The sequence below is a fragment of the Dendronephthya gigantea genome, unplaced genomic scaffold (assembly GCF_004324835.1).
Source record: "Dendronephthya gigantea isolate DGI-Jeju-01 unplaced genomic scaffold, DenGig_1.0 000004F, whole genome shotgun sequence".
Taxonomy (NCBI): Eukaryota; Metazoa; Cnidaria; class Anthozoa; order Malacalcyonacea; family Nephtheidae; genus Dendronephthya; species Dendronephthya gigantea.
The window spans coordinates 1443330-1455523 of NW_021163014.1; the positions used below are offsets into that span (position 1 = coordinate 1443330).

The 12194-nt window shown below is 35.0% G+C and overlaps 1 protein-coding gene across 1 annotated transcript in view; it reads right to left on the reverse strand.

Annotated features, from left to right (window-relative positions):
• The window catches only part of LOC114515704, a 79528-nt gene that overhangs the window by 62877 nt on the left and 4457 nt on the right, over positions 1–12194 (reverse strand). The window contains exon 2 of the mRNA XM_028535003.1: positions 9603–9668. Within this exon, the coding sequence (XP_028390804.1) occupies positions 9603–9668 (66 nt within the window). The remainder of the gene's footprint in view (positions 1–9602; positions 9669–12194) is intronic.

Consider the following 12194-nt stretch of genomic DNA (forward strand, 5'->3'; position numbering starts at 1 on the left):
TTTTTAATATTTCATGTAAAATGGCAAATTATGCAACTTTTTACCGGAAGTAGTCAAGATGTATACATTCTGATTGCCTTATACAAAATGGAAACAAATATCCTGATTAGTCTAAAACAAAATTCCCCCTTGTTCAGCAGAATATTTACAAAGGAAATAAGAAATTTATAATTATCACGTGATCAGTAAGTAGTGACTCTGTAGGGGCTTGCGGTAATTTGCCTCCTCTCTTTTTTAAGCATAAATATTGATAAATACCATACGTTGTGTTTGGCAAAGATAAACGGGCGACAGGACTTTATTATAGCAGAATTTATCCAAAAAAAACGATATTATTTACTAGTAGTTTCATGGGCAATAAACAATTAGACAATATTTAACAAAATAGAGTAACTACAATGAGCTCCTGTCCACCAGTTTGGCAGAAACACGTGGTTCAAGTGGCTTTGATTGCATGATTGATGTGCGCTTATAACACACCAATCTTTTAACACACATGAATTTCCTTTCACAATAGCCTAAAATTCTTCCAAAACTCTTCCAAAATTTTAAAACAGAGAAAAATTCGCAATTACCTTCGTATTCGCAATTTAATCCCGTAAAGCCATCTACACAACTACACGCTACTTTTTCTTTTTCCCTCTTGACGCAGCTTCCGCCATTCATGCACGTGACGCCGTCACAATTCGCAACTACAACAAATATTTGAAAAATGAGAAATGCAGATTGATGTTAAGAAAATTAAAAAATGTGAGTTTTCAGTCGTTTTTAACGTCTTACGAATCGGTCGACAAACAGTTTTCCAGACAAACTATTTATAGGGCGGGTATCACAGCAAAACACACGTTAAACCGCATATTTTTAGTTTGCACTCATGTTAACTTTTTTATAGTTCTCATAGCATATATATGGTTTGCAATTTTTCTAGCGGTACTCTCACTTTTTCTATACATTACATATACAGGAAAAAATTGATGCATGCATGGTCATTGTCGGCGTTAAATTTATAACCATTTATACCGCATACATATACATATATGCTAAACCCTGCCGATCTGTGCATGAATCATCTATACGATTTAATTATTTATACCGATATCTTTACAATTTTCCCCAGCATATCCAGGTCGGCAATAACATTTTTCCTTTTTATTTTCGTCCAGAGAATAGAATTGATATATATTGCACTCTTTCGCTAAACAGTTTAAGAATAGATCCTTGTCAGTTACAGTTATATATAATAGGATATTAGACGATATTAAGTAATTTATCTTGTAGGTACACCACGTAAGTATATTTAATACTGCAAGTTTTATGCAGTATTAAATATACTTACGCGGTGTACCTACAAGCTAAATTACTTATCGAATGTCACCATGGAAACATTCAAGAATATTATAGACCATGGAACATATGATTTACGGATTTTATTCAATTTGCTATAGATGTTTTTTTTTTCATCTTACCAATAAAGTCGGTGTTAATATCTTTACCGCATGGAAACTCTAAGATAAAAAATGAAAGTGCACGCATGTGGTGTTTACTAAACATACACAGTAGCATAGCTAATCTGACAATTTGTCCCGCTATGCTAATATTTTGGTATTCATTGACTGTGAAAACAACAAATTTCTAAAGAAATAAACAATTATAATAACTCGAAATTTATATAGCGAAAAAAAATCGTCAGGCTGGCTACGCCACTGAACATACATGACTATTTTGTAGTTACCTTGTTACGTAACGTTTTACTTTCAGACAATAATTAAAAAGGTTGCATTTATTGCAAATATAAAGGCTATCAATGTGGTCAACCGTACTTCGTCTGGAATTCCTTTATTTGGCCCTACCTAAATTGGTCATGCACACAAAATTAAGCATGTTATTTTCGCAGGAGGTTTGCCCCACTGAGCTATAATACAATGGAGAGAGCAATCATAGATAAAGAAATTGAAGCCGGAAGTGGCGTGCGGCCTCCATGTTACTCTGACCATTTTGAGGAGTGAACTATAGGGAAAATGCGATATTTTCCACCGTTTTTGTCTCGTTATCGCAAGGTAGAAGACTGAATCAATTTAAACTTACCATTTCAAACAAAAGCACACATTTAAGAACATTGGGTGGGTGTTTTCATTCAAATGAACTCAATCAGAAACAAATATTTCAGTATTTTCGACGAAGTTTTAGAATGCGACAGAGATTGATACATGTAAAACAGTCGTATACACCTTTCAGATTTCTTATAGCCCATCTTTACCCTAAATGAGGCAGTTGCACCTTATTTGGCACAACCCACTAAGCGTTTTCTGCAACAAATATTTTAATAAAAACTGATGTTGCCATTGGAATTTCTCTAATAACACACACCTGGCCAGATCCAGTTATTACCTACATACAGAATACACTTGATTCATTTCATAGTTCATGTTGGTCAGCTTTTATTAATGTAATCAATACTTAAATTCTTGCAAAAAAGAATTTCTATAAAATGCCATTGTCCATGGAGATCCTTTTAGAGAAGTATTAATATTAAACACACCTCGCCACCTGCTATTTTTTCAACCGCCCAAAAAGAAATACGAGGTATATATGACTTTTTCCTCGAAGAATCTCACAAATCATGCGTTAAATTATGGTATAATTTGCCGATCTGTTTAAGAAATTCGCATCTGAAAGGTGTGTACGACTGTTTTACATGTATTCATCTGTACACTCTAGAACGTCGTCGAAAATACTGAAATATTTGTTTACGATTCAGTTCATTTCGATGTAAAACAGGTCCCCAATGTTCTTGAATGTGTGCTTTTGTTTGAAATGGTATGTTTGATTTGATTTAGTCCTCTACCTCGCGATAACAAGACAAAAACAGCGGAAAATATCACATTTTCCATATAGTTCACTCCTCAAGGTGGTCACAGTAAGATGGCAGCCGCACGCCACGGCTTCAATTTCTGTATCTATGGTTGCTCTCGCCATTGTATTATAACTCAGTGGTTTGCCCTCAAAAAGAGATCTGGATTATTAGTACATTTATGCAGCTGTGTTTCACCCCCGTATTCTAATTGATTGTGTTTACTTGCATTGGCCCTGTTGGAGGTTTTGCTTGCGTTTGTTACACAAATCAAGAGGCACATTACCTATTATTTCGCATCGCACTCCTGAGTACCCCGCTTGACAAGAACAATTGTATGAATCATCCACAGTTTTACATAAACCACCATTCTCGCAAGGATTGTCGGAACAGGTCACTGTGTGCATGTGGTGATAAAAAAATATTCATAGAATGATAATATTTCAAACAATATAAAATACAGGCAAACTCAGGCAAAAATGCTGGCGAAAGATTTGGTATAGTCGTCCAACTTGATTGGACGTACGATTTTCTCACAAGGAAAATTTTTCGTATGCCATTCTGTTCGCTATTAAGTTGTTTACATATTTTGAATACGGCGCCGAAATCTACGAGAGAGAACAAGACAGTATTTCCAAATTTTAGGACTTTGTTTCTTTCAATAAAAAATCCTTTGGAACTGCCATCAAACAAGACTTAACGAAGATTTTACCTGTAACAAATACTTTTGATGCATAAAATATCATACAATTTTATTCAAATATGTAATAGACCTAGATCACTGACTTATACACCAAGCGAATGCGTGTAGGAGCAAATATCCAAGATGACCGCACTGTTATTCTAGGGGTGAAATAGGGGTGCTACAAAATTCCAGCTGAATAACTCAATAGTTGGATTTAAAGTAACACCACGTAAGGGGGTCATACGCAATGCAACACCATTTTGAGGGTTAAAATAAGTACATTATACCACGTGATCAAGCTGATGCAATCATGCAAAACGAACTATTTTGCAAAACCTTCGCAAGCACTGCTGGTTCCACAGGAGAATTGCCTCTATTTTTAAAGATAAATTACGACTAAAACCGAAATAAACGAGAAAGAGTCAAAAAAAGGTTGGCAGATTTGCTGTATGCCGTTGAAAACGGCCATGTACGTATTTGAATATCATTTCCATGCCTCTCGGAGTGCGACTGTTTACCTGCCGATTGTGGATATAAATTAAACTGCAGTTCCAGAGCTAAATTGTCTGTAATTCTCTGTTTGAAGAAAGTGTACAGTTGCTCAGCTATCCAGGATACAAACACAATTGCGCTGGAGAAAAGTGTGTAATATATTTTCAATATTTCAACAGAAAACCTTCAGCAAGTGTCGACAAAAATAATTCGATACAAAACTAATGTAGGTTGCTATAAAAATATCTTGATATAAAAACATAGGCAGTATATAGTAAAAATATTGTAGATTTCATTTCACTTGATATTTTAGATTAGTTTTAGGTGTTAATTAACGCATTTTCGGATTGTTTAATTTTCATTTGTACATCTCGATATTGTGATTAGAGTTGCCTACCTTAGGATATAATTTGTAAAGTTTTTAGAATGCCTTTGTTTGTTCTTTAAAATAAAAGTGTTTAGATGATTTATTACGAAACTTTAATATGAAGTTGTGGATTGGATATAAAGTAATAAAATTTTGCTCAAACTTTTGTATGATTCTTTATTTCTTTCCGGATATTGTAGCGGGAGCCCGAAAACGGGGTTATTTTAACTCTAAAATAAGAGTTAAATGTAACCCCAAAATGAGGATTAAAATTGAACTCCAGAAACGGTGTTATTTGTAACCCCCTAAAAAGAATTATTTTCCATTAAATCTCGTAACCCCTGTTTTTAGTGTTAAAATAACACCCTGAAAATAACAGTGCGCCATCTGGGGTAAAATAAGTATTGATTGTTATCCAGAAAATTAATGAGATTTTTTGCGGTTCCTCCACATTATTTCGAAACTGTGCGAAAGCGATCCTTTCGCAGTGGGAAAGAGATCCTTTTCGTGCATTTGTTATTAGTTAGTTATTATTGTCAGATATACTCTTTTATGTAATAAAGATATGCATGCAGTACTGAGTACAACAGATGGACGAAAATCCATTCAATAAACACTTTAATAATCTTAAAGATGCATTAAACAGCGTATCCTGCAAAAAACCTTGGATTGATTAATTGACCATTTCACAGGGGCCAGTATCGAAAGTTAATTCCACGATATTTCATAATTTCCCCTAAATTCACCCAATCATCAATTTACCCAAATATAGGCTAAACATCTTTGCTATACGTTTCTCTTTCATACACAACTTGACCGCAATTTGGAAATAAAACAACTGGAAGAACCGCGAAAAATCATTTATAGTTATTTTATTCTAGCTCATCTTGGATTTGCTACAACAGCCGGGTCACACTAAAGCTAGGAGTCATCGATCTAGGTATGAGTCATCAATTTTTTGCCATTCCTCACAATGTGAATTGTAATTAATCAGACGCATTCGCCAACACGAAGTCCCTATACAGCTTTTATGCTCCCTATACAGCTCTTATGCTTCCTATACACTATACAGCTCTTATGATCTCCGCTCCTTTTATGTTAATGAAGACTTCGGTGCACGAGAATCTCTGCATTACCACAGCAAGTGTTCTAGAACTAAGGGGCTGTTTACATGAGCCGGTTACCCGAGATTGAACGAAGCGTGAGAGGACTTTGAGGTATTGAAATAAGTTTTTATGATACCAAACAAGCACATGCTATTGTTGTTGTGATTATATGACTGCCAGGATCATGTTATCTGCTCATTTCAATACCTCAAAATCATCTCACGCTTCGTGGAATCTCGGGTAACCGGGTTCATGTAAACAGCCCCTGAGAGAATTTAGGAAGTTACCTTTATGCTCGCAATATTCTCCTGAATGATAGTCTCCACAAGAACAGTTCACTTTCGAGCCAGCCATACTACAATTTCCCGGTTTACAAGGATTACTGTTGCAGTTTTGAACTAAAGTGACATGCATAGTTTATTTAGTTGACTTTAGCCGTGTTTACACTAAGGGGCTGACATTTACCTGACATTTACCCGTACCTGAGAAGTACCTAACCAGGCTTTACAGGGTGTGTTTACACAAGTTTCCTTGCTAACGGGACGTATTCATACACGCAACATAAAGTACTTGGAGAAGAGTATTAAAAATAAACATGGCGGACTTTTTAATAGCAGCAAATGACAGCTTTTAAACTTTTTGCTTTACTTATTTGCCCTCATCGTTTGCAGACCGGCATAGAAGCTTATTTTGAGCAGAATACAATAATAAACGAATATAAATAATCAAACTTTACTAGCCGAAGGTTGGTCATGGGACTTTCGCTTTTGACCATACTATTAGGTCGATCCTAGGTCTGTCTTAGGTCAGTCGTAGTGCGTTTACACTACAGGACTAACTGCATGCTTAAGTAAGTCTTAGGTCAGGTATAGGGCTCTAGTTTAAACACTGCTTTTGACGAGAAGGCATCCATTTCCGGTACTTCAAAAAAAACAAAATAAATCATTTCAAAATCAAATATCGCTACAAAAACATAAAAAGTCTTATGTAATCCGCAGTGACGTAGCCAGCCCGACAAATTAATCATGCATGCTATGCTAATAATTTATTTTGGTGTTCACTGATTGTGAAAACAGTGAATTTCTAAAGAAATGAAAAATTATAATAGCCTAACCTAAAATTTGCATAGCAGGATTAAATCGTCAAGTTGGATACGCCACTGGAAGTCGGATATGTTCAGCTGCCAAACGTTTATAACTTTCTAATCACATATGATTGGTAGAAAAAAAACCCCACCAAATCGGGATACGAAATATTTGAAAAAACAAAAATTGTAGCTACATGCATGTAAATATCAAAATTAGAATCTTCACATGTTAAATTGTAGTAAATTCTTAGGGAAAATTGTTTAATAATATTATAAATTTCGTTCATAAAATTATTTGCAGTACTTAATAATAATAATAATAATAATACCATGTATCTGGCAGGATTTCCCTTTATATCCATCATCGCATATACACAGAACTTTCTGACTTGGATCCGATGTGCATAAACCATGACCAGAGCAAATGCCGGGGTTGTGATAACATTGATCTAAGTAAAAGGTATCGTAAGCATTTCGACAAAAATGAAATCTGAACTATCTCGGTGATTACATTTGTTCTATACGCGTACGTATGATGGTCGACGTTTTCAATTCCCTGATACAACAATGGACCTTTTGCATAATAGACAAACTTACAACGTAGGTAAAAAGGAGGAAATAAATCACCACAGCAAAAAAGAGCATACCAAAATTAGTATAATTGCCAAGATTGGCTGCAAAATGTCAAGTAGTACGGAAAATATAGCCATGCGAAGTGTGTATACTTTTTTACTACGGCCGGAAGAGTGTAACAAATTATTTACAAGCTTCCTGTCGTACGCGTAGTAAAAAAGGACACAAAATTTCAGCACTTTACAATATTTTGCAGCGAAACTTGACCATTTTACTAAGTTTAGTATGCTCCTTTCGGAAATTCCCTTTTTGTTGCCAAAATCAAAAGTTGGTCTATTATGCAAAAGGTCCATTCGAAATTCCGAAACCAGCATGCAATTGACTGAAATTATTGGATGAAAAGGGACTTCTCCCTCCGCCTAGCAAAAAAAATGACCAAATAGTTATCAATGTTTTAGCTTCAGTGGACATATGATATCAAAATTAAATTGACGTTCTCCAATTTTTTTGACTTTTTTTTAGTTAATTCAATATTTTCAAAGATATTGCCAATTTTCGCAAAATCGAAGATTTTGGCAACTGATATAATGTTCACCAAGTATTTTTGTATAGATCTCAATTCGTATACCTTTATCACCGCACGCTGGTCCGATGAAGCCAGGCTTGCATTCACACGTGTAACCTCCTGTATTGGGGTCCGCATGACACGTGGCTCCGTTTTGGCAGGGTCTGCTCACGCAGGGGTCTAAATTTATAATACATCGGTTTGTGTCAAATGTTGTTGTAACAAAAAAGTTAATTTTGCAGTTAAGGCTGTGTTTTACGATGAAATTTTTCTTGCAACTGGCAATCATTCTAATTCAACATTTGAGAGATGCATGGGAATTTGACAGCTCAACTTTTTTGCTTATTAGAACACACGCATGTTATCCTATACATGCATTTCGGAAACTCTGCACTAATTTACCTCTCTCTAAATTCTGTCGCAGTAAATTAATGTAAATAAAATAATTAATATTCCCACAGGTCCGTTTACATCTGCGATTTTATGTGCGATTTTCTTCTTTTGATAGATGTTTCGATAGATACTAATTAGTCACGCATGCTCTGATGTATAAAAGCTCTTATTTAAACAACAGTAACTAAATCACTTGTCCACAACTATTGAAAGAAGAAAATCGCACATAAAATCGCGCAAAAATTGCAGGTGTAAACGGACCTGTAGGAATATTAATTATTTTATCCATGCATACGTAAACATCTCCTGACCCTCAGCCAGTTTTATATATATTCATATCTTGGGTTTCGTGTAACCTAGAAACTAGAGATTTTTTGACGCAATTCAAGCTTCTGTAGGGTCAAAATCTTAACAATTCATGAAACATCAGTTGCGGTTTCGTCTTTTAGATTCACCGGCCATCCTAACCAAGTCCACATTGTGTCCATTTAACCGCGATTCACCGAACATTTCAAACACAATATCGGTTGTCTATTGGATGGCAAATTTTTTTATGCTTTTTACTACATTACTCGTGCTGTCCAACACCTCAATTTTTTCAACAGAAAATAAAACGCGTTACCTTTAAATTCGCAAAAATAACCAATAAATTTCGTATTTGTGCAGTTACACCGATACATTCCAGCATCCTCAACTTGAATACATTCTCCGCCATGCTGACATGGCGTTGACACGCATGGACCTATGTAAATGTAAATACGTAAAAAGGGTAGAAACATTAGAAACAATGCCTGGCAAAACACAATGTTATACTGTAGATGGTACGCCCTAGAACGATGTTGTGCATGGTGGCATATTCCTAGCGATAATTTGACGATTTGTAAATTATTTAGACGTTGCGTTACTATGCAGCTGTGGCAGGACTCAGGAGCAATATGATATGACGTTTCTGTTGTAGAGCCGATGATATTTTCTTCCTTGTCTTTTCACTTTCGATATTTCCTCCAAATTATCCTTTTTTAATATCTGGCTACTTTGAAAATCTTATTAATAATTTAAAAAGGCTAAAATAGATTCGAGGAATAACTGGACGAGTTACTGAAGTGCATGTTCATTTAAATAATTATTATAATGATAAATTATGGTCACACATAAGGTCTTTGAAAGATTGCATGGCAATGTATAATTTTGGACCTTCGTTTGTGGAAACCCTACGTGAATTTAGTTATTAATGCTCGCGAATTGCAATTTGTACATTTCAAAACAAGTTGCTTACCTGAGAATTCACACTCTTTGCCAAGTGTATATTTTGGACACACACATTTGTAACCTTCACGTGTTCCTTCATCACGTTTACATTCTCTGGGCCCAGGTTTACAGGGGTTTGAAGAGCACGGATCTTTACACGTTTTGAAAGAAATAACTTGAATTATAATTAATACTGCATGCTATGAATGATTTTCAATTCTTCTTTTGAACATACCTGTGCAAGTACCGTCGTTTTCATGAGACTCGTAGCATTTGGGCTTTTCAGCTGCGTTACTTTCGCCTACGAAATGCAAAAATAAATATTTTTACAGTGATAAACCACGTTCCATGGTTGCCGCGTAACTGACGGTCCTAGAGATCCTAGTGAATTTCTATTATAGATCAATATCCCATTCATCATCATAAATAAACGCCATATATTTGTAAAGTATACGATGAATAGGTTTACTAGAAAGTTTGAAGGGCTATAGATATTAAAGAACATCTCCCAACCGTTCAGATTTTTTCTCCCGGATACAACTTTAATGTAGCCTCGTTGCCGCTACCGAAATGGATTACATACCTATAGGCTATAAGCGTTAACTAAAAGGATTTACTGGAAATTCTATTCCATGCAATTACTCAATTCCTTTCCCCAATAATATCTTTGTCCAGTGACATATTTGGGGTTAGCTGTCATGCCTTGACAGACATGCTAAAACTTTATTTCACTGACGTTTCCCAGTCAACGCCTTAATAACCCAAGGCAGTTAATTTACTGTAGCATTCTATTAAAAATACCCTCAGGAAAGGCTAAAACAATCACCGGCGAGAGGAAATTATTTAAATATTTTTGGACTGTACACAAATACGTTTTTTTCAAATGTATTTACTACAACAGCCCAAAGGGTTGAACGGATAGGGGCGGCATGTTTTTGTATATCTGCGCAGATACATTGCTATCGGGTTTGAAAGTTTTTTAGGTTAGTTTTGTTGTTCGCAGCCAATGAGGGCGGACGACGTACTTAAACAGCAGCCAATCGACCAACGTTTTAGATCCGTATATTATTTTCATTAACAAAACCGTTGAATCATTGTCTGTGGATAAAAAACTGCCGCAGCGAAAACCGAAAGGTGAATTTGGATTTTTAATTGCTACTATATTGCAAAATTCGCTTAAAAAATAATGTTGAAATAAATCATAAGAGTTAGGTAAGCTGGTATTCGTTCAACTATTTTACTTTATTTGCCCGGGATCTCGACGGTCGAGCGAAATATGTATGTTATCTGGTTTCATATTATTGAATTTACTTAAACAACATTGAAGCATAAAATTATTTAGAGACAATTTTATAATGTATTTTACGCACCTAACCATGTCGTTAACATTTATAATTATCATATTACGTTAATTTCCACATTGATTCAGAAATATTTATCTCGCTGAATACTTGTTGAACATCCCAAAAGAAATAAGCTAGGCATATAATAATGGTGTATTTGTCTCAAAAATTAAGACCCTATGAACCTCTAGAGTTTTTCTTATAAAACCTGCCTTAATTTGAAGATGAATTTGTCTTATTCGAACCTCTAGAATTTTTAAGAAGCCTGCTTTTTCATTTCCTGCCAATTGAAATTCTGTTTGTAAGCAGGCAACTACAATCAGTACTGCATCACTATTGACAACAAACTATAGCGGCAAAAAATTACGTCACTTTACTTACAGATAATTTTCAATGTCGTGTAGGTGGAAAAACATTAAGAATTATATGTAGGTTTTTAACCAATCACAATCGAGATTTGCATTAGTAATGCATAATAATCATATTTATCCTGATATTAATAATAATATTATGCACCAAGTCACCTATGAAATGAAATACCAGCATGAGCTGTGACTTTAAAAAGTGTTTACACCACGAGCCTAGGCATGCTCTACATCCAGCTTTGGAGTTGATTTTTTTAGTCAAAATTCATTTTGGTGAGATCTAGCTTAGGAAATCTGGAACCAAAAGAAGAGGTGATCGAGATTCCCTGGTCCAGGACAGGCTGAAATGTGCTTTAATAAAATTGCAAAAACCTAGTCGGAAGGTACACCTAGGGTTGTAGTGTAAACACCACTTTAGTCAATTGTCATATAACCATAACATTTTCAGTTATTTATCCAAACATTTCCTTAGACCACCAATGAAACAAATATCAACATTAGTTGCTATTTTAGTCCAATAAGTATCCAAATATTACCATGCATAAAGTCACCAATAAAACAAAATAGCAACATGTATAAGTTATGTTAGTACCATAGCTATAACCAATTTTTAAAGTTATTTATCTAAATAAATTTTAACTCCCCATGCAATTCCAGTATTTATACAACACAATTCTAAAACTGGAACTGAAATTTCCTGCCGCGTTTCAACATGCATTGTCTGCAGTTTCTGCAGATTCCAATTGTGATCTATAAGGCTACATTCTTTTCCACTGAAAATGATTCAGCAATTATACTCCTGCCCATTGAATTAAAATGAACAAGTTTTTAACTGTGTCAGGTTGTATTAACATTATATTCTGTCTCATTTCATTAATACTTTTCACCTGTGATATAATGTGGACTATAAAGGATAATCCTATCAGCAATGGTATTCAGAATGTGGATCCAGCACTAGTACACTGCTTGCATGACACAAGAAAACTGCTTAAAATAACCACTTTGTTTTGTAATGCAAATTGGGTGCCCTATAGCGCTGGATCCACCCCTGGATCCACCCCTGATAGTATTGGTATGGATTACCTCATTTGGTAGTAAATTCTAAAAAGTTACTATAAA